We start from the raw sequence: 23,798 nt of genomic DNA, 5'->3' as shown, positions 1-23,798 counted from the left end.
GACAGAGGAGCCTGGCAGGCTACAGTCCATAAGGTTGCAAAGAGTCAGATGTGACTAACACTTCCATTTCACTTTCACTGCAGTATGGTATTGCAAGGGAGAGAGTTCTACTGTGAGTTTAACACCATCTTTTCAGGGAATAGACAACTTCCATCTGAATCATTCTTACAAGCTGAATTTTTATTTTTACTAAATTATCTATGTTAAAAAAATCTGTGCCTGGTGTGGAATTTCACTCCATCAAGTGTTACAATGACTTTTTCATTTTCATTACAAGCAGGAGACTGAATGTAGAACAAGTGTTAGGAAACATGGCAATAAATTAGAATATAATTTACAAAGCAAAAAAAAAAGTAACAGTGTACCACATTAATACTGAATATAAAATAAGCAACAACTAATCACAATAATACAAAGGTAATTTCATTCTGTATTATTAAGGATACCTATGTGACATTCACTCAAATAATAAAATTCCTAATGAAATGGACTGTTCAGGGAGTCAGTTGGCTACGCTTACCTTGCCTTTTTTGGCGGGTCTCTGCAGTGGCAGATACTTCTCTCAGTCATGGGGTACCAGTTTCCTTAGGCTTCTCTGAGTAGCCTACATAGCTCACTCCTTTTGGAGGGCCTGCCAGGGTGGCTCAGCCTCCACAGACAATCCTATTGTTAATATTTAGGAATAGGGCATCATGCAGCCACGTGATGGATGAGAGAGCAGCAGTAATGTTGTGATGTGATATGGAATAAGACTTTCTCAGTCAGGTATAAATTCGAGACCAATTGAAAGTTTAGTCCTATTGTATATATTCTGTGTTTGGATCTTTCCAGAAAGTAATCTGATGCTGTTTCCAGGTGCTCTCTGCCCCCTGGCCTTGCCGCTGCACAACCCCCAGAGGAACATGGCTACCCTCCTTTCTAGCACCAGTTGGGGTGCTGCCGGGGCCCAGGGTTATGGCCCTCACAATGTTAGTTCCTGGGTGAGGGGGAAAGGAGCCTCTAGTCAGTAATGTAAGAAATCTTCTTGAAATAAAAACATAAGCTGGTATTTACGTTGGAAAAAGCAGATCCTGACAGCAAACCTATGTCTAAAAGGTGCCACAGAAACCACCTATCCTTTGTTGGTTTAGTTTATTTCACCAGGCACATTAGCACCGAGTTAACTGCTCTTTGCAAGGGACCAAAGGAAGTCAGTGCTTGTGGGCTGTCTGCCCTTCACTGAATGGCTGAGGTGGCACTTGGGCTGTCTTCAAGGCAGCAGAGATAGACGCACTGGCCACTCTCGCCCACTGTCAATAGCTCTCTCTGGAAACTCAGGGATGTGAGCTGCGGTGTTGAGAGAAAGCAGGCGAGGAGACACAGATGACCATGACTGAACATGCAGAGCAACAAACGTCCCAGGCTGACTGTCCACAGCAAACCTGACATCTAGTTTGGTTTTTGAAGAATATGAGTTTCTCTTCCTTTCTGAAAAACCTAATCAGCCACTCTTAGGTCATGGCGTATGTGATACACCCGGCAGGTTGTTTCAGAGCACAGTGATGATTTAAGTCAAACACACTCTTTAACCGCAAGTAGTATCTTGCAAAGTAGCCATTTGGTTTGAGTTTGAGGTGTTGGTGTCGCATGGTGCAGTCGTGTTTTGGACACAAAACACATTCGTCAAGATCCTGCTGCAAGTGTTCAAGTACAACATATTCATAAAGCAAGTACCCTCTTTTTGTTTCTCTTCTTAAAAAATCTCACTGTCAAATCTTTTTGACGAGCGTGATGTGAAACTTGTGGACAGGGAAAATGTGAGCTAGTCAATTTAATTTAGGTAGATTTGATTCTAGAGTTTGAGCTACCCAAGAAATTGGATTTCACATTTAATTGCCATTCAGAGTATCCATAAAAAATACAAAATCCTTGGTTAGGTGACTATTTAAATGATGCTTTATGATCTCTAGTCTTCATGAGTTTTTCTTCTTTGGTTATTGTCCCTTGCCTACCTTAGAACTCACAGAAATAGCACATCTATGTGCAAGCACACTCACCTACCCACACACTCAAAAGCGCCTGCACACACACACACACATACACACACACACTTGCTCTCATATAAATAAATGCCCTTCTGCCATATCAAAGAAGGGACATCTGGAACTCATCGTAATTGTCAGCAAAAGGGTCTGCCTGGTTGTCACCGAGCCAGTCTGTCTTTTGCATGGTATCATCTCAGCAAGCTCAGCATGCATATGCAACGATCCAACAGGGCAGAAGCCGTTCTGTGGCTGGAGAGGATGTAAACATGAGTGAGTTGGGGTGACTCAAATAAGAACTGAGGCAGCCTGTGTGCTGGCAGCAAAAGGCCTGGAACTTCAGTCTCTACCATACCCCAGGTCTGCTTCTGCATGAAATTGAAATGTTTTTCTCTTAAAGTTTTAATGGAAATCTCAGCTTCACTTGCACAATGGCAAGTTGGCCACAGTCTTTAAGCAGTGAATTTATAGACTTGCACAGCTGCAGTAACTGATGCACTGCTTTAAACTAAGTCCTTCATTGTTGTTCAGTTTAATATAGTTTATATATGGCTCACAGCAGTGTTCAGAACAGGGGGATTATTCCTAAGGAAATTAAGTGGAATGAAGAAAAATAATACAAACTTTCATTACTTCTGATTTATAATTCCGCCTTAAATTACAGTTCAAAGCCCATTTTAGAATTTAAATTGTGGTGCTGTTGGAGTGAGATAAAGTATAGTAAATATTTTTAAGCTATGACTTAAGATTTCTGAATCTTCTTTACTTCCATAGTTGACCAAGTCAAAACAGCTACATTTTAAACAGTTTTAAACACAAATGGATTCAGTGTCATTGCTAAGTCCATAATAAAAATTATCTTAATGGTCCAAGGAGGTAAACAGGCTATTGGATTTACTCGAAAGAACACAAAGGTTCCACAGTAAGCAAGTCTCCCTGCGTTGTTTGGATCTCTCCAATCTGGCATTCCCTCCTACTACCGTGTCCAGCACTTTGGATCAATAAATCCCACTTCACAGAAGTTAAAATAATATTGAAATCCTGTCAGCTAGGGCTGACCAGTGGTTACGTTTTCCACAGGGTAATGCATTTGCAAGGACATCAATCCTCTTCCTCTGGGTGGCTCTCTGTGATGGATACATTTCCACGATGAAATGACAAGGCGCTCTCTCTGGCTTTCCGTGGGTCAGTGTCCTTGGCAGGTCTTACAACACATCTGTCTGAAGTATGCTCGACTACAGAACTTGAACTTCAGCACCAGTGGGCAATAAGCCACTTTGTTCACATCTTTGCACTCTAACCAGTGGGGGGAGAAAAGGGAAAACAATTAGAGGCACATAAACAAGTACATAAACAATGAGCTTGGATGTTCTGCAGAGACCCCACCCCTACCCAACCCCGCTGCCTCCCTGGGCCAATGCACCTTGGCTTTCACATCCATGTGGTTTTTGTTTTCAAGCATACCCTGTCTGGTACACCCTACCAGAAATATTCTTTTGATACATTTTAACACGAATTTAAAAAAAAATGATTTGCAAGGCTTTTCTCCCAGACTTTTATAAGTATGGTGCATGCCCACTGTGTCTTGAAAGAATTACCATTTGTTGGGATAAGTGATCACTTTAGACAGCTTGGAAACATGAGTCATTTTTCTTACAGAGCTTTTATTGCTTCTTTCTCAAGGGTTATTTTATTCAGCAGTGCAAGGTTATCCAAAATCAAACATGAGTTGCATTGTTTGATACCAGAGTACACATGTCTCCAGAGAATCTCTGCATCTGTGGGGTGTGGGGATGGTCCTGGGTGAGTGAAAAGGACTGCTGACAGTGGCCTAGACTTAGCAACTACACTAGACAAAGAGGAAAACTTGGAGGGGGTTGGCCTCAAATGGCAGCAGTCTGTGGGTTATGGAAACATGTAGAAATGTCTTTTTTTAATTTGGAAGTGAGACATGGCCTTCTTTTTTCCTATGTGTGTTTTCTCCTCAGTGCTAGAACTGCCACAGTTGAAATCTGCAGTTCTTCCAGCCAGAGGTGAATAAATGATTCTTTCTCCACTTCCTCTTGAGGCTGGTTGTAGAAGATGGGGCTGAGGGGCCAGTGTAGAAAAATAGACACAGGCTTTTGAGTCTCAGAAATCCCCACCATTCCATATAACCCCACTACTGCTAATGAGGATATTCTTCTCCAGTCTTCTGGTCAATTTTATCTGGGGGTTTTAAAATACTTTGTAAATCTAGTAATTAAATTTCCATATGCCTCCCAGAATCAAAGTTCCACCCTCATTTTTCCAGGTGGTTATACTGAAGCATCCTGGGTAAATTAAGGTAATTAGAATCAGGCAGAACACTGGGAAGTGTTCAGTGTAACAGAACAGAGTTGTTGTTTCTTTATTTGCCTGTTTTTTTCTTTGGCTTCATAAATCCACTAAGGTTCAAGAGATCATATGCATGGTACATAAGCCATATGATAAACATGGAAAATCAAATGCAAAGAAATGGAAAAATTTCTAGTCATTATTATTAAAAAGGTAACAATTTTATTGATCTCACTTTCAAGGCTTTTTCAGTGAAAGACTTAACATTTTAAACTGTAACCTTTAATCTTCTGAAAGCATAAGCTCTGCCACCATAGAACTCCCTTGAGTTTTGATTTTCAAAGAGAATAACTGTTAGAAATTTGAATAGAAAATTTCTATACTAAGATTCTCAATGAATTTAAGTTTTGGCTGAAAAAAGGTAGGAGAGACATTAAAAATTTCTTTAAACTTTGCACTGAAAAAATCAGATATTTGGTGAATCAAGTTTGAATTTGAGGTGAAAGTATCTCCATATATTTTAATTTGGAGGTCATTTGTTATTTTTCTTCTTCTCTGTCATGATCAGTGAAAAGTAACCAGAAAGTTTAGACTAAGGATATTTTTGTGTTGTATATTTTTCATAAAAAAGAATATTTTTGTTTTGTGTTGTACAAAAAAGGTTGTTCAGTGTTACCTAGAGGAATGTATTATCCAGATAGTGAAGTTATTAAAATGATGAGAAAAGCTAAGCATAAAGGATGAGGCAACCTAGACAGCATATTAAAAAGCAGAGACATTACTTTGCCAACAAAGGTCCATCTAGTCAAGGCTATGGTTTTTCCAGTGGTCATGTATGGATGTGAGAGTTGGACTATAAAGAAAGCTGAGTGCCGAAGAATTGATGCTTTTGAACTATGGTGTTAGAGAAGCTTCTTGAGAGTCCCTTGGACTGCAAGGAGATCCAATCAGTCCATCCTAAAGGAAATCAATCCTGAATATTCATTGGAAGGATTGATGCTGAAGCTGAAAATCCAAAACATTGGCCACCTGATGCAAAGAGCTGACTCATTTGAAAAGATCCTGATGCTGGGAAAGATTGAAGGTGGTAGGAGAAGGGGATGACAGACGATGAGATGACTGGATGGCATCACTGACTCAATGGACATGAGTTTGAGTGAACTCCAAGAGTTGGGGATGGACAGGGAGGACTGGTGTGCTGCAGTCCATGGGGTTGCAAAGAGTTGCAAAGAGCAACTGAACTGAACTGAAAGGATGAGGAAAGCTGATACAATATCACTCATCTTTAATTTCAAAACACCATCCTAATGGGGCAGCCTTCCAATGGAGACCATTACTCTCACACACTATAACAGGGTTTTGGTGGGACTGCTTTAAGTTCCAAATAAACTTTGGCTTTCATCTTCTTTGCCAAAATATAAAAATGATTTAGTTTATAAATGGATAGAGGAGGACTGGCTCTTTTACAGTACAAGGAAATAAAATTAGTAGTCAGACTACTTGGATTTAAGACCAGCTTTCTATTTACAAACTTTATGACTCAGAACAAATTTCCTAACCTCTCTGTGCCTTCAAGAGGTTAGGCATCCTCACTTGTGAATAGGAAAGATGACTGTTTCCATTCCCACATGTAGCATGTATATCCAATGATTCTGCCTAGCACAGTGCACAGAATGGTTATTGGCTCTCAGTGAGTGTAAAATACTGAATTACTATTACTACTGTTAGTTATCATTACCTTTTACCACCTGATGACAAGTACGTTGTGCTCTGAATTTCTCAACAAGGATGCAATACTTAGATTACTACTTAGAAAATGCTGTCCTACAGACACAAGTCAGTTTGAAGACAAAGAAGAATATTTCCTGAGGTGTAACTTTATTGGGAGGTTCATTACTCCATTGTTGAAGAGTTTCTGAACCAGGAAAATTCTGAGATGAGCAAAATACAAGAAAATTTACAGATTTTTCTTTTAGATTTAGACTTTAGAATTTGATTCAATAGTAGATAATGAATAAAACAAAATATTCATAAATTGTTTCTTCCTCCAACCACCCCCCCAGCCACCCATTCAGGCCATTACAAATAAAATATTCAGGATTCAGCTCCTTAGGTAGGGGCTAGAAATGAGAAGCCTCTTTCACACACAAAGGTCCCAGCATGGCCCTTCGGCCGGAGCGGTGTCTAGTCTAGGGGCAGCCTGAAGGCCCACTGCCAGGGTGTCTCCCTCTGAACTTCCCAACGCCTCTTCTAAGTTAGTTCTCAATAACCTGATTCCAAGTAACGTGATTGAAAGCAGGAATTCATTTGGGTCCTAGGGGTAGGATCAAGCTTAGGGAGGCAGGGACGTTCCAGGATCTGAGAGTATCACTGGTGAGAGTGGCAGATCCAGGGGTGAATTCGGGCACTGCCTCTTCCCAGTATTTGTTTGTCCTTGGCCAAGTGACTTCGTCTCTCTAAACCTCAGTTTCTTCATCTGTGAAATGAAGCTCATAGGATGTTGTGAAGCTCGTATGAGGTAACATCTACAGCACATGTGTGACTTGGCACAAGAGTGAGCACTCAGTTTATCAGCTCGCATTACTGCTACCAATAACACATTTGAGAACAACCATCCTGTATTGTTTCTCTGGGATTCCTGTGAAAAATATATAGGCTCTTCACTGGCATACATAAGTAAATTAACAATAAGATTTTAAGAGAGAGCAGGTAAATTATGATGAGGTGAGGAGAGATCTGGGGTAAGTACCAGGGTTGAAGACTGCCAAGCAGATAATGGGCCTTGATGAGATATTAAATGGTGGTTCCTGGGCTATGGAAGGACACTCAATATTGATGGAGTGCAGGGAGCTCCCATGAAGAAGGGGCCCTGAGGGAGATTCTATTGCTATGTTATGGTTTTACCTGCTAGATATTGCTTCAGTTCAGTTCAGTTCACTCGCTCAGTTGTGTCCAACTCTTTGTGACTCCATGTACTGCAGTACACCATGCTCCCCTGTCTATCACCAACTCTCAGAGCTTGCTCAAACTCATGTCCATCGAGTCGGTGATGCCATCCAACCATCTCATCCTCTATCATCCCCTTCTCCTCCTGCCTTCAAACTTTCCTAGTATCAGGGTATTTTTCAATGAGTCAGTTCTTCACATCAGGTGGCCTAAGTATTGAAGCTTCAGCTTCAGCATCAGTCCTTCCAATGAATATTTAGGACTGATTTCCTTTAAGATTGACTGGTTGGAGCTCCTTGCAGTCCAAGGGACTCTCAAGACGCTTCTCCAACACCACAGTTCAAAAGCATCAATTCTTCGGTGCTCAGCCTTCTTCACAGTCCAACTCTCACATCCATACATGACTACTGGAAAAACCATGGCTTTGACTAGACGGACCTTTGTCAGCAAAGTAATGTCTACGCTTTTTGTATCACCGACTCAATGGACGTGAGTTGGAGTGAACTCTGCAAGTTGGTGATGGACAGGGAGGCCTGGGGTGCTGCAATTCATGGGGTCGCAAAGAGTCGGACATGACTGAGTGACTGAACTGAACTGGACTGAGGCTTGTTGTAGCTTTTCTTCCAGGAGCAAGCATCTTTTAATTTTATGGGTGCAGTCACCATCTACAGTGATTTTGGAGCCCAAGAAGATAAGTCTGTCACTGTTTGCACTGTTTCCCCATCTATTTGCCGTGAAGTGATGGGATGAGATGTGATGATCTTCGTTTTTGAATGCTGAGTTTTAAGCCAGCTTCTTCACTTTCCTCTTTCACTTTCATCAGGAGGCTCTTTAGTTCCTCTTCACTTTCTGCCATAAGGGTGGTGTCATCTGCATATCTGAGGTTATTGCTATTTCTCCCGGCAATCTTGATTCCAGCTTGTGCTTCATCCAGCCTGGCATTTTGTATGATGTACTCTTCATGTAAATTAAATAAGCAGGGTAACAATATACAGCTTTGACATACTCCTTTCTCAATTTGGAACCAATCTGTTGTTCCATGTCTGGTTCTAACTGTTGCTTCTTGACCTGCATACAGATTTCTAAGGAGGCAGGTAAGGTGGTCTGGTATTCCCATCTATTGAAGCATTTTCCACAGTTTATTGTGATCCACACAGTCAAAGGCTTTGGTGTAGTCAATAAAGCAGATGTTTTTTTCTGGAGTTTTCTTGCTTTTTCTGTGATCCAACGGATGTTGGCAATTTGATTTCTGGTTCCTCTGCCTTTTCTAAATCCAACTTGAACATCTGGAAGTTCTCAGTTCACATACTGTTGAAGTCTTGCTTGGAGAATTTTGAGCATTACCTTGCTAGTGGACAAGATGAATGTAATTGTGTGGTAGTTTGAATATTCTTTGGCATTGCCTTGCTTTAGGATTGGAATGAAAACTGACCTTTTCCAGTCCTGTGGCCATTGCTGAGTTTTCCAAATTTGCTGGCATATTGAGTGCAGCACTTTCACAGCATCATCTTTTAGCATTTGACATAGCTCAGCTGGAATCCCATCACCTCCACCAGCTTTTTCATAGTGATGCCTAGGGACTACCTACACTGGAAGAACTGGTCTTCAGAGAGGTGAAAACCTGCTCATCAAAGAAGATCAACCAATGACCAGTCTTTCATTCTTTGCCTTTTAAGTCTATGAGAGATTAATCTAGTAATGATAACATTAAAAATAGTTTATCAAGTGCTTCCTTTACGCCAGGTATTGACTTAGGCAGTTTTACATATTTATATATATTTAATCATTTTAAGTGGGCATCAGTGATGGGTCAGTGGTAAAAAATCCACCTGCCAATTCAGGAGATGTGGGTTCAGTCCCTGGGTCGGGAAGATCCCCTGGAGCAAGAAATGGTAATCCACTCCAGTATTCTTGCCTGGCAAATCCCATGTACAAAGGAGCTTGGTGGACTACAGTCCATGGGGTTGCAAAAGGGTCAGAAATGACTTAGCGACTAAACAACAACAATCATTTTAAGTAAATAAAATGTCAGCTTTACACAGATGGAAAATCTGAGGATCAAAAAGGCTACATATGAAACTCATTCTGTGTCACAAAGCTGGTTGGTCTAAGAAGGGGGACCAGAACTCAGGTTTGTCTGATTCCAGAACCACTCTATTTTGGCAGCATTCTTTTCATCTTAATGCAAAAGAGTTTCTGCCTGTCAATACTTATTTTTGGCTGATAACTCTGATAAGTCAATCTTTGGGGACATCATTATTAGGAGATCTGCTCTGCCATCCAAGAGAAGGGGTAAATATTTTTAAATAAACAATGACAGATATGTTTGGACTGGATTTCTGAATGATCCTCAGTTAGCATTGATTTCTAGCTAATATTTAAAATATCTAAAAATTGGTTTCTCTAAAGTGAAGAGGAACTACAAAGCCTCTTGATGAAAGTGAAAGTGGAGAGTGAAAAAGTTGGCTTAAAGCTCAACATTCAGAAAACGAAGATCATGGCATCTGGTCCCATCACTTCATGGGAAATAGATGGGGAAACAGTGGAAACAGTGTCAGACTTTATTTTTTGGGGCTCCAAAATCACTACAGATGGTTACTGCAGCCATGAAATTAAAAGACGCTTACTCCTTGGAAGGAAAGTTATGCCCAACCTAGACAGCATATTCAAAAGCAGAGACATTACTTTGCCAACAAAGGTTCGTCTAGTCAAGGCTATGGTTTTTCCTGTGGTCATGTGTGGATGTGAGAGTTGGACTGTGAAGAAGGCTGAGCGCTGAAGAATTGATGCTTTTGAACTGTGGTGTTGGAGAAGACTCTTGAGAGTCCCTTGGACTGCAAGGAGATCCAACCAGTCCATTCTGAAGGAGATCAGCCCTGGGATTTCTTTGGAAGGAATGATGCTAAAGCCGAAACTCCAGTACTTTGGCCACCTCATTCGAAGAGTTGACTCATTGGAAAAGACTCTGATGCTGGGAGGGATTGGGGGCAGGAGGAGAAGGGGACGACAGAGGATGAGATGGTTGGATGGCATCACTGACTCGATGGACGTGAATCTGGGTGAACTCCGGGAGTTGGTGATGGACAGGGAGGCCTGGCGTGCTGCGATTCATGGGGTCGCAAAGAGTCGGACACGACTGAGCGACTGAACTGAATTGATACCCAAGTAATACACAATCTGCACATAAACAATTATACTAGGAAAGCTACTGAAAGGAATCCTTTTTTTTAGGCAGAATCTTTTTGTAATATAATCTCTTTGTAGTCGATCTACTTTGAAAGTCTGGTTTTTACTCTCATGTTTTCTTCATGCAGATACTTTTATCTACTGCTTTTAAAGCAGTGGAATCTGAGCTAGCAGGTCAAAGATTTTAAGATGACAGAGTCTGATATTTTTATTCTACTATCTTCATGTACCAGCTAAGCACTCTCTGGGGAGGAGAATGAGAAAACACTTTTATCTTTTTTCTTCTGAAGCTATTAGAAGGGTGAGAGGTCCTTATAGTGTGGTTTCTGGGACATATTTTGTGAACCTAACTAGTCTCTCCTTTTTTTACATCTCCTCTCACCTCCCTGCCCAAAAATAAAGTTTCACTTTACCAAAGATGAGATTTCTGGAGGGACAATTTATGGACTATTTCTTCTCAGAGAGACGTGGGGATATATCAAGGGCTGAAAGCCAGCTTCTAGGCCTTATGATATGAATTAGACCCACTATTAGAATCTTAAGTAACATTCCAGGTATGCTGGAGTGGGTCTCACTGGTAATCTGGGTTCTGGTAGATTTGAACAATAAAATTAGACAACCTGTTTCATAGGCAACACATGAATTTACTCATCATTGATGTGCCAACAGTTTTTCCCCAGGTACTTTACATTAATCTTTCAAAATTCTGAACTAAAAGATATGATTTTGAACTAGTCACACTGAACATAAGCTTATGAATTTAGGATGCAAAAGGATTGAGATTCATTATGACTTTGATGGCTTGACTTAACCCAAGGAGTATAAGAGCAACTCCTGAAATGCAGTGTTCCTATATTTATTTCATAAAACACTGCCAAGCCTGCCTAAATCAGGCTTAAATTCTATGACTGGAGGAGTTGGGATACATATGACATATCCTTCCATGACCAAGTTGGACCATTCAGGATTTTTCTCTGGAGAATGCATATTCTCTGTGCCTGTAAGTTCTTTATGAAATTCAGAGGAAGAACACAATAAGCAGAGCTATGATTCTCATCTAAGGGTCTATCCTTTGGATTACAAAAGTAAAATCAGCTGTACTTTTGTCAAAGAGCCCATGGAGATGTAGAGCCTGGTGAGAAGAGAAAGGCAAAGGCTATGCATGTACATGTATGGTGACGGAGTTAGGGGTAGGGGATATGAAATCAGAATACTTTTCCTGATGAAACTATACTTGCTGCTGCCGCTAAGTCACTTCAGTCGTGTCTGACTCTGTGCGACCCCATAGACGACAGCCCACCAGGCTCCCCCGTCCCTGGGATTCTCCAGGCAAGAACACTGGAGTGGGTTGCCATTTCCTTCTCCAATGCATGAAAGTGAAAAGTGAAAGTGAAGTCACTCAGTCCTGTCCGACTCTTAGCGACCCCATGGACTGCAGCCTTCCAGGCTCCTCTGTCCATGGGATTTTCCAGGCAAGAGTGTTGGAGTGGGGTGCCATTGCCTTCTCCAAAACTATACTTGAGTCCTTAGTATTTTACATATTCAAACTGGAAAAGGATGAAATAACATGTTTTGCTTGGGAATTTGATAGCACTCATTGCAGTGGGAACAGTCCACTGACTTTTACTAAGTAAAGCAAGGTAATATCAACTATGGGACTTCATTTTGAGTCCACCTTACCATGGACTAAGCCATTTCTTTCTCTCTTTATTTCTTGGTTTCTTCTTATCCAGTCTTATTCTCTGGATGCCACCCACAGTCAACTTGAGGTGCTTTGAGCCAATACAAATCCAGGGTTCCCTCCAAACTAGACAGCAGGAATGTGACCCTGAATGTTATGGTGGATTATGAGCTCTTTAAAATGGCAACAAAAATGTCTGGTCTTCCTCACCTGCTTGAACTCAAAGTCCAAATGACCTTCACCATTCATTCCTTTCACTGATTTTAATATATCAGATGCCACCTTAAAAGCCAAATTCAGTAGCTGTTTTGTTCCATGGATCTCAGGAGATTGCTGGAGCTGCTCAGGCAGCTCAGAGTCATTTACTTAAGGGAGACTGAGACCCGCCAAAGGCACCGTTAGACAGCCTGGTCTGGTAAACCAATGTACACTAACTACACCTTTCCTGCTCACCTTTCCACACCATGAATCATTACCTGGCAGTAATATATACTAGATGACAGAGTACTTTGTGCAACTGAGAAGCTGAAAAGACTCACCATATAAACTACAAGGGAATCTGAAACTGTATAAAGATGAATAAAATGGCATTTGGGATAGAATTTCAGGTGAGCTCGAGTAGGCTAGTCTCAGCTGCCAGATGCACTTAAAAAAAGTACTCTGAGTAGTATTTCAAATGCAGTGATACCCAGTGTGTCTATAATTCACTCTTAGCAGCAATGTAGTGTTACCCTCATCAGTGGCAGTCTGTCAAAATCAGGCCTATAATGCCTTTACTCTTAGCCGAAGGTTTTTAGGAATAAAAAGTTAAAGCAGATGTTAAACGTGGCAAATTGTATCTTCCTTCTTCTTCCTCCTAGCTCCCTCTCACCATTTACTTTTAATATTTTGATGTTCCACTTCTGATTCTCTTTCTATTACTATCCTTTGTTGCCTTAACCTTCCTCCATTTCTTTAATCTCTCTCCATTGTTTATTTTTTAAAACTTTATTCAAATTCCATTATTTTATTATGGTTTTAGGGGACTAATGTGCTTAATTTCCATGTAGATGCCTAAATTCCTTACCATGATTAATAGTATTCAGTTCCCTAATCTGACACTTGAGAGTCATATGTAATACTTCTACAACATATTCTCATTCCTATGTCCACTGGTTCACCAGGGTCTTTTTCTTCTCCTTTCTATTTTGTCTTTTTTTCCTTCAATTCATTACCCTCTTTTTTTGCCACTTTTTTAAATTGAAGGATAACTGCTTTACAGAATTTTGTGGTCTTCTGTTATACATCAAGAATCAGCCATAGGTACACACATGTCCTATCCCTCCTGAACCTCCCTCCCATCTCCCTCACCATTCCAGCCTTCTAGATTGTCACCATTGCCCTCTTTTTGATCCTTACCATATCTGCTTGAGTTCAAGCCTTCATCATCTCTAGCCTGGATTCTTAGCACAACTTTGTAACTCTTCTCCCACACAAAACTATCTTCCCTCTGCCCCTTTATACACCTGCCAGCCTAAGTATGTCACTCCCCAACTTCCTTCACTTGTTCCCAGAACTGATAGAGTCTTACCTTCCTTCCACTGCATCCAGGAACCCCCCAAACCAAGTCCCTGTCTCTTTCTTTGCAGCCTCATCTCCACTGCCTGCTCATCTGCCTCCCTCTGCAGCCATACTGAACTATGTGTGACTCCACAGCTGTGACTGCACACACTCATCTTCTGCTAGGAATGCCCAGCATCTCAACATCTTCTCAGCCAACTATTCCACCTTTCAGTGCCCTGCCCAGTGGTGCTTCTGCTGATACCCCCTTCCTCTGTGTACTCATGGGAGCTTCTGTCTACCCCTATTATCAGATCAGATAAGTCGCTCAGTCATGTCCGACTCTTTGCGACCCCACGAATTGCAGCATGCCAGGCCTCCCTGTCCATCACCAACTCCTGGAGTTCACTCAGACTCACGTCCATCGAGTCACTGATGCCATCCAGCCATCTCATCCTCTGTCGTCCCCTTCTCCTCCTGCCCCCAATCCCTCTCAGCATCAGAGTCTTTTCCAATGAGTCAACTCTTCGCATGAGGTGGCCAAAGTACTGGAGTTTCAGCTTTAGCATCATTCCTTCCAAAGAAATCCCAGGGCTGATCTCCTTCAGAATGGACTGGTTGGATCTCCTTGCAGTCCAAGGGACTCTCAAGAGTCTTCTCCAACACCACAGTTCAAAAGCATCGATTCTTCGGCGCTCAGCATTTTTCACAGTCCAACTCTCACATCCATACATGACCACAGGAAAAACCATAGCCTTGACTAGACAGACCTTTGTTGGCAAAGTAATGTCTCTGCTTTTGAATATGCTATCTAGGTTGGTCATAACTTTCCTTCCAAGGAGTAAGCGTCTTTTAATTTCATGGCTGCAGTCACCATCTGTAGTGATTTTGGAGCCCAGAAAAATAAAGTCTGACACTGTTTCCACTGTTTCCCCATCTATTTCCCATGAAGTGGTGGGACCGTATGCCATGATCTTCGTTTTCTGAATGTTGAGCTTTAAGCCAACTTATTCACTCTCCACTTTCACTTTCATCAAGAGGCTTTTGAGTTCCTCTTTACTTTCTGCCATAAGGGTGGTGTCATCTGCATATCTGAGGTTATTGATATTTCTCCTGGCAATCTTGATTCCAGCTTGTGTTTCTTCCAGTCCAGCGTTTCTCATGATGTACTCTGCATATAAGTTAAATAAACAGGGTGACAATATACAGCCTTGACGAACTCGTTTCCTGTTTGGAACCAGTCTGTTGTTCCATGTCCAGTTCTAACTGTTGCTTCCTGACCTGCATACAGATTTCTCAAGAGGCAGATCAGGTGGTCTGGTATTCCCATCTCTTTCAGAATTTTCCACAGTTGATTGTGATCCACACAGTCAAAGGCTTTGGCATAGTCAATAAAGCAGAAATAGATGTTTTTCTGGAACTCTCTTGCTTTTTCCATGATCCAGCGGATGTTGGCAATTTGATCTCTGGTTCCTCTGCCTTTTCTAAAACCAGCTTGAACATCAGGAAGTTCATGGTTCACATACTGCTGAAGCCTGGCTTGGAGAATTTTGAGCATTACTTTACTAGCATGTGAGATGAGTGCAATTGTGTGGTAGTTTGAGCATTCTTTGGCATTGCCTTTCTTTGGGATTGGAATGAAAACTGACCTTTTCCAGTCCTGTGGCCACTGCTGAGTTTTTCAAATTTGCTGGCATATTGAGTGCAGCACTTTCACAGCATCATCTTTCAGGATTTGGAATAGCTCAACTGGAATTCCATCACCTCCACTAGCTTTGTTCGTACTGATGCTTTCTAAGGCCCACTTGACTTCACATTCCAGGATGTCTGGCTCTAGGTCAGTGATCACACCATCGTGATTATCTGGGTCGTGAAGATCTTTTTTGTATTCTTGCCATCTCTTCTTAATATCTTCTGCTTCTTTTAGGTCCATACCATTTCTGTCCTTTATCGAGCCCATCTTTGCATGAAATATACTCTTGGTATCTCTAATTTTCTTGAAGAGATCGCTAGTCTTTCCCATTCTGTTGTTTTCCTCTATTTCTTTGCATTGATCGCTGAGGAAGGCTTTCTTATCTCTTCTTGCTATTCTTTGGAACTCTGCATTCAGATGCTTATATCTTTCCTTTTCTCCTTTGCTTTTCGCTTCTCTTCTTTTCACAGCTATTTGTAAGGCCTCCCCAGACAGCCATTTTGCTTTTTTGCATTTCTTTTCTATGGGAATGGTCTTGATCCCTGTCTCCTGTACAATGTCACGAACCTCATTCCATAGTTCATCAGGCACTCTTATCTATCAGATCTAGTCCCTTAATCTATTTCTCACTTCCACTGTATAATCATAAGGGATTTGATTTAGGTCATACCTGAATGGTCTAGTGGTTTTCCCTACTTTCTTCAATTTCACTCTGAATTTGGCAATATGGAGTTCATGGTCTGAGCCACAGTTAGCTCCTGGTCTTGTTTTTGCTGACTGTATAGAGCTTCTCCATCTTTGGCTGCAAAGAATATAATCAATCTGATTTTGGTGTTGACCATCTGGTGATGTCCATGTACTGGCCATATGGTGAAAACTATTTGTTTGCATGCTGTCACCCCTACTAAACTGTGCTTCCTTTGAGGAGAGGAATCTTTTGTAGTCTCAGTGGCTGGCACATGGTAGGCATGTTTGCAAATTAAATGAATTTATTGGTTGGATGAATGGAAAGCACATTATTTAAACACCATCACTTAACAAATGGACAGATAGATTTCTATGTGATAAGGCAAGTTCAGTAAAATGTTAATGGTAGAATCTAGATGGTGGATGTTCATTATAAACTTCTTTCAACTTTGCTGTATGTTTGAAAGTTTTTATTATTTTAAAATAAGATAACAGAAGGAGAACCATCTCCTAAACTTCAGTAGTTGAAATAATAATCAAGATTCTATCAGTGGTTCATGTCACCCATAGAGATCCCAATGAAAGATGGTCTTTTAGTTCCCAAGAGATCTTCCTCAGTCCTACTCTGTCTTGCTTGGAGTAGAGATGAACTAGCTTCTCAGTAGTCCTCTTTTCCAAGAAACAAGGGAACCTGACTCTGGTAGAAAAAAGCAGTCCTCTTTTACCTCCTGCGTTAACCAGAAGTTGACCTGGTTAACCTTCCCCCACAATTGGACCTTCCTCCCAGTTTCCCCTTTGTAAGAGCTACGTCCTCTCTCCTTATCTGATTTCCAGAAACTGTATCAGTTCACGCTCACATTACTTTCATGTAAGAGCCTTTTCTCTTTTGAAATCCATATTATCTGCCCATTTCATATCTCTATGGATGATAAGTTATGACTTAAATCAACTGTTACATCTGTATTTTTCCAACTACAGATTACAACTGGGTCACAGACCATTTAAGTCTATGAAGCTTGCCTTGATCCAAACATTAAAGTTATCAGCCACTTACGTGAGCACTCTTAGCATTTGTGTAAATGGCTCCACATAACACATTCCATCTTGCTTTTTTTTTTTTTTTAAAGAAGTATCTTCCCTGTAAGACTATGAACTTACAAGAGTATTTGAATTTCCATAATAAATGGCAGAGGCTGGCCACAGCAAGCATTCAATAAGTAGCTTCTTATGTAATGAACAGATAGTTTCAGACATTTTAATATACTCAATATATATGCTATTGGGAAGCTAAGGAGAACACAAAACAAGTTACAACAGCTATATTATTTCTACTTTAATTCTAATTTTATCCTGTCTTAAATGAGTCAACAGCTTTAGGGAATAACAATTTGAAGATTAGTCATACTTTGCAGGATTAATAATTTCCTAAAAGTTTCTTCCTTTACTGAGAAGGCTAAAGATATTGTCCTAACTGCATACTTCAGATTATGATGATCAAAAGGTAATTTGGCCAGACAGAAATAACTATGAAGTATTTTTCCAAACAATCCAAGAAATATTGGATTAAACCTATCCATTTTAAGAGAATCTTTTTAAGGCAGAAATAAGTACGGTTGCAAAAGATATTCCGCTCACTATAAAAACAGCTTTACATCTCCAGCTGCAAAGTTTATGTATGATAATTATCCACTGTAGAGAACTGTTTGGAGAAATTACTAAAATGGTCTAAAATAAAGTTATAAATATAACTTCAACATACATTATTGTGGGCATGTCAAAAAGCCAGGTCTTTCAACAATTATTAAGCCTTAATCCTTTGATGCTGAAGCTGAAACTCCAGTACTTTGGCCTCCTCATGCGAAGAGTTGACTCACTGGAAAAGACTCTGATGCTGGGAGGGATTGGGGGCAGGAGGAGAAGGGGACGACAGAGGATGAGATGGCTGGATGGCATCACTGACTCGAGGGACATGAGTCTCAGTGAATTCTGGAAGTTGGTGATGGGACAGGGAGGCCTGGCGTGCTGCGATTCATGGGGTCGCAAAGAGTCGGACACGACTGAGCAACTGAACTGAACTGAACTGAACTGAATCCTTTGACAGTCATGCCAGAAGTCTCTGTACTTCATAATCAGAAGCTCTGTTTTCATGTTAAAATTCTTGATTTTACAAGTAAATTACAAACAGCATACAAATGTAGTTGAAAATGATATGCCCTAGGGCCCTTCCAAATCTTTGTTCAAATCGTGATTCTTTTGTAATGTGGGTAAGTTACTCTCTCTGTGCCTTAGTTTCTTCATCAGTAATACCAACTCTCAAAAGGTTGTTATCATGATTATATAATACACATAGATATTTATGTACATGAGATATATATAATGGATAATAAATATAAAGGGCCTAACATAATACCCAACATACTTTACTGTGATAGTTATATCCTCTCTTCCACCTTAATATTTTATCTTTCAACTCTGAAAAACAGACTCCCAAACCCACATGAACTGATTGATTGCCAATAATTTACAATAGATGAAGACTTGTTTGCTGCAAGGCTTAAATAAATCTTTAAATTTCATATTATTTAAGGAAAATAGTTTTGCTATGAAAAGTACTTCTGTTTGTCATAGATTTTTGAGCCCTTCTCAAGAGAAGGAAAGCTAGATTTATAGAACATCCCTTACCAAAGGGGAAAAAGGAGATGGTATTACAGCCAGAGATTCTGCAAATTAAAATTGTGATTTTTAATTAACATAGGGTACAGCTATACTTCTTCGAAACAGTAAACTATACAGTAAGTACACTGTATTGAGCCACTAGGGAGGTTCTGAGTGGCTCAGATGGTAAAGAATCTGCCCGGAATGCAGAAGACCCGGGTTTGATCCCTGGGTTGGGAAGATCCCCTGGAGAAGGAAATGGCACCCCACTCCGGTATCCTTGCCTAGATACTTCCATGGACAGAGGAGCCTGGAGGGCTACAGTCCATGAGGTCACAGAGTCGGACATGACTGAGTGACTAACACTTTCACATTTCATACTGCTCAGATAAGAAATGGGCCACTTGCAAAGATGCAAGTTTTCTGCATCTTGTCATGCAAGATGCTTGCTCTTCCTAAAATGAAATTCCTCATGGAAATATTGAAAAATAAGATTAAAAAATGTCCCTCAAACTAGATAGATTTTATCAAAAGGTACAATCTCTTTTTAATAGATTACCATATCATTTTCATTTGATAAGTATTAACAAATTATAGTCAGCATAGCTCTTTATCTTTTTGTTTTTTTAAGTAGAGTCCTATAGCTGGGTTTCTTACATAATTAAAATTCATGGCTTCAGATGTTTATATATGAGACGACAGTCTGAACTTCCTGACTATGCCACAGTTGTCTCTGTACTCTCCAGTTTCTGTGATACTGCCTTGCACATAGTAGCATTCAGGAGATTTCAAATGGATGCTTGATTGAATAAACAAAGTACATTCATTTAAATACAATATAAGAAATTTCAGAATTTGGATGGGTATCTGCTGTTAATACAGAGACTTCCCCATATGTAACAGAAAATTTTCAGAGTCTGAAGACATTGTCCTCCTATATAAACAGCTATACAATAACATTCTTTTATTTTTCTTCAATGAGAAAATTAGTATTTGAAACCTAAGAAGTTCCAAACATATGCTTTCATTATATCTATAACAAGCATGGATTTTAACCTTTCCAATAGCAGAAATCCATTGTTATAGCCAAAAAGAAACAGAAGTTTTTACTTTCAAGCTTGGTTCATTAGAAATCACAAGTCAAACATAAAATGCTATGTTGGACAGAACTTTAGAGATTATCTCCATTCCAGTCTTTCATTGTAAAGATAAGTAAACTCAGCTCCAGAAATGTTAAGTGACTTAATAAGGTCATACAGATAGTGGGAGAGTCTGGAAAAAAAACACAACTTAGGTTTCCTGATTATATATCCAGTACATGTGTAGCTTTCACAAATGCTATATGCAAACACACTACAACAGTGGTTTTATGGGGCTCTTTGAACCCTGTAAATCAATACAGTTGAATCACTGAGACTACAGTCCCCTCACCATCTGTACTGGAGGTCCTGGGGAACTTACCTTCAGTACTGGAAATGGGGGTACTGTCACATTTGCTTTCACACTGCTGCATTGATGGAGGTCGACTAGTTTCTGGACAGTCACTTGATGCCTGTCCAGTGTAGGAAAGACATTGCACAGTCCGCATTTGCTGTCCAAGGCCACACTGAGCAGAACACTAAACCAAAAGACAAGGAGAGACAAAATGCTGTTCTCAACAATTTTCAGGAGACAAAATAGATACTATGTCATTTCAAATACTATACATATTAGCTTTTAAAGCCCATATGTATTTCGGTCAATACTGAAATCAGATTGATTATATTCTTTGCAGCCAAAGATGGAGATGCTCTAAACAGTCAGACTGAACTGAATTGAACTGAATCCAATGGTCTCCCCACAAACTAGGGGTCAGAGATCCCCAAATCATGAAGGTGTTCCTCAAACAAATGGAATAGGGAAAAAAAACCCTGTATTTCACTCCCCCCACATCTTGTACAGTCAACCATCAGTAAATATTCCTTTAACAGTTGAAAAAAAAAAAATAAAGCCCATATGTAGTTAATCTTGGGGAGGTATATGATTAAATCATTCTATTACAGCATTGGTTTGGAAACTCAAGGATCGTGTCATTACCCTAGAATATAGAAGTAATATAGTTTCCAGAAGACAACGGATGGAGATTTCTTGGGCTGTGATTCCAACAGTGCCAATCAGTGCCAGTGAAGTTAAACAAGAGTATAATGAGAAAATACCTGTGAGGAAGTAAAATAGTCAGAGATTCTATTGCTCCCTATTTATTAAAGACTTGTGGGAAGACAACTCAGTGGTCTACTGGAGTGCTCTGAATCTGATTAAAATATTAGTTCAGTCTAACAGCAGTGACCATTGAGGGCCCTGGTGATGAGACCAGTTTGAAAAAAAAAAAGACATTAAATAAGTACCTTGAGTTTTGTAAAGTATGCAGATCTGAGACAAATCTGAGAAGAGGTCTGTAGGTAGCCAGTTAGCATGTCTCCCTTTCCTTCTTCATCTACCCGGGATTCAATTACTTTAGAACTGAAGTGCTCTCTGGGCCTGATCAGCTATCCTGGCTGAAGAGTGAAGCTGTGGTCTATTTTCGGGGCCTGCCACTCAGAATACTGGAAAGCCTGTGAGATTTGGGATCAAGGAGATGAGGAGCTACTTGTGCAAAGACAGGTGATGGTGATATTTACAAGGTAAATAGACCAAGGCCCTGCTGGATTAATTTGCAAAAACTCTCAAGGCACTTATAGGACTTGCCAGGATATTCGCAGATACTTTTATTTTTAACTTTCTAAATACAGAATGATGAATAAATGCACCATAAAGATGTAATAAAGCATCTTTGAAAGGTATTTTCACTGGTTAATTTCAATTTTAGGAAACTGAATAGAAAATAGAGAGGAGAAGAAAAGGACTTGACAACATTTAAAAGAATAATCTCAAACGGATTTGTTGGTGAAATTATTAACATGAAAAAACTTCTACATGACCTTTATGTAACAGTACATTGCAACAAAGAATATATAAGAAAGGAAATTCCTATCTAATTTAAATAAAAATCAAAAGAGTATGTCTGCACTGATTCTTTAATAGCAGAATATCAATTATAAATTGTGAAACTATCACATGTCTACAGATAAACACTTAACTGCATTTGATTCTTACTTAAGCTTATGATGTATATTCCAGTTGAGCACTTTGTAAATTAAACTAAATATCATTATGTGAAAGAACATTATTAACTACTTGTTAGACAAATGCAAATGTTAATTATTTTATGGTCATACTTCTTTTATTTCCCCACAAGGCTGAGCACAGACCAAGAATATTTATTTGCCTTAATGGAGACTGAAAATCTTTGCCCACTCCCCAAAGAGGTCTGTAGATATAGCTACACTCTAGCAATAATGCATTTTGGCCACAGTTTTGGTAATTCTATGAAATGCCATTCCTACTAAGTAATGGAAGGCCCAGAGCACAGATAAAATCATGCTGGTGTAGTTATATGCCACTATGATTTACCTGAGCTCTCAGATATTAGAAAATAACTAGCTACAAAGTTAATTGTAAAACCACAGGAAAAGGGCATTGATTCACTAGAAATTTACTTTCTGGAGCATTATTTTTTAATATAACCTAAATAGGTTTCCTTTTCAACTTTCAAAAGAACAATATTTAATTTGCCTTCTATTCAAATATATCAATTTGCTTTCAAAGGATTTAAGGGGACCTTAAGCAAGATAACATAATTTAAAACTGAGAAAGAAGAAAATAGGAATTGGAAGATAAAATATAAATGAATCCAATCAATATAAAAATACAGGGACTTCCCTGGTAGTACAGTGGATAGGACTCTGCCTGCCAGTACAGAGGACATGGGTTCGATTCCTGGTCCAGGAAGATCCCACATGCTGTGGAGCAACTAAGCTCGTGTGCCACAACTACTGAGCCCGAGTGCTACAACTACTGAAGCCTTCGTGCCTGGAGCCTATGCTCTGCAACGAGAGAAGCCACAGCAGTGAGAAGCCCTTGCACCAAAATGAAGAGTAGCGCCTGCTCACCCCAACTAAAGAAAGGCTGCTCACAGCAATGAAGACCCAGCGCAGCCATTAAAAAATAAAAAAAGATAAAACCTAATTAAGATCCTTACATGTTTTCTGTGAGGTTAAGAGGATTTATTTTCTTAGTGTGAAAATTAAGAAAATGGTGTTAACTGATTTGTTCTTGAAATAGTTGAGAGAGTTGGCAACAGAAGCCAAAGTTCTGGTAGCCTGTTCAAACCTCTGATCATCTAGATTATTTCTCTTTAAGTTAAAATGTTAGAATCCAAGAAGTAGGTGAATGTGGGAAGTGTGTAGCTGTGGGAGAAACATGGCTCAGTGTCTGCATGTGACTGCTGCCGCCTGTGCACTTTTCACATTCCCATCTCATCCCTAGGTCTGTGTGTTGCTACTCATTTCATGAGCCCCTATAATGACCCAATCAGGAACCTCAAGTGTCTCAAGGTGCTGCTTCAGCAGGGGCCCATAGTCCAACTGCCTTACCTGGCCCCAGTCTCCTGTCACCCAGCGAGGAGGAGGGCAGCGGCCCAAACTGCAGCGGATGCGGACAGGGGGTTTGCTCTCCTCGGAACACTGTGTTGCTGGGAATGTTTTAGAAAGGTCACTGCTCTTGCACAGAACAATCCGATGCTTGAATCCTGGACCACATTTGGGAGTGCACTGTAAATAAAACAAATACTAATGAATAACGATAGTCTAAACATAGAGAAAGATTTGAGGAAAATCTTTCTCCAACTAAATGTGTATTTGAGTAAACAACATACACATGTACTAAATCTTAAGCAAAGTCTCAACAGATATGAAAGTTCCTTAAGTTTTTGAATAGAAGAACTTCTATCTTTTGCCCTAAGGTCTGTAAGAGCTAAATCCAGAGTTTGCTTTTCTTGGCAGCTTATCTTCTTTTATTGTGTGTAGGTTTATTCCTTTTGACTCTTCCCTATCCTTGGCCATATTCAGTTGTGGTAAGATAATATTGGTTTTTGGAATGCGGAATCCTTGGTTTCTTTTGATAGTCCCCTGGACTGCAAGGAGGACCAACCAGTCCA

At 40.0% G+C, this 23,798-nt stretch overlaps 1 protein-coding gene across 4 annotated transcripts in view; it reads right to left on the bottom strand.

The window, feature by feature from the left end:
• Window positions 1-23,798, bottom strand: part of ADAMTS6 (ADAM metallopeptidase with thrombospondin type 1 motif 6) — a 302,396-nt gene that overhangs the window by 24,216 nt on the left and 254,382 nt on the right. For 3 of the 4 annotated variants that reach the window (XR_011562416.1, XR_011562415.1, XR_011562417.1), the window contains exons 22-24: window positions 23,236-23,412; window positions 20,186-20,342; window positions 521-3,317 (exon numbers count right to left, since the gene is read on the bottom strand). Coding sequence is in view for 1 of the 4 variants with exons in the window: in XM_070774612.1 (XP_070630713.1) it covers window positions 3,208-3,317; window positions 20,186-20,342; window positions 23,236-23,412 (444 nt within the window). In the remaining 3 variants the exon portion in view is untranslated. Of the gene's footprint in view, window positions 1-159; window positions 3,318-20,185; window positions 20,343-23,235; window positions 23,413-23,798 lie in introns of those variants that run through there. The other variant, XM_070774612.1, reaches the window with a different exon arrangement.

This window comes from Bos indicus, chromosome 20, assembly GCF_029378745.1.
Source record: "Bos indicus isolate NIAB-ARS_2022 breed Sahiwal x Tharparkar chromosome 20, NIAB-ARS_B.indTharparkar_mat_pri_1.0, whole genome shotgun sequence".
Classification (NCBI taxonomy): domain Eukaryota; kingdom Metazoa; phylum Chordata; class Mammalia; order Artiodactyla; family Bovidae; genus Bos; species Bos indicus.
This window is presented reverse-complemented; position numbering and strand designations above follow the sequence as displayed.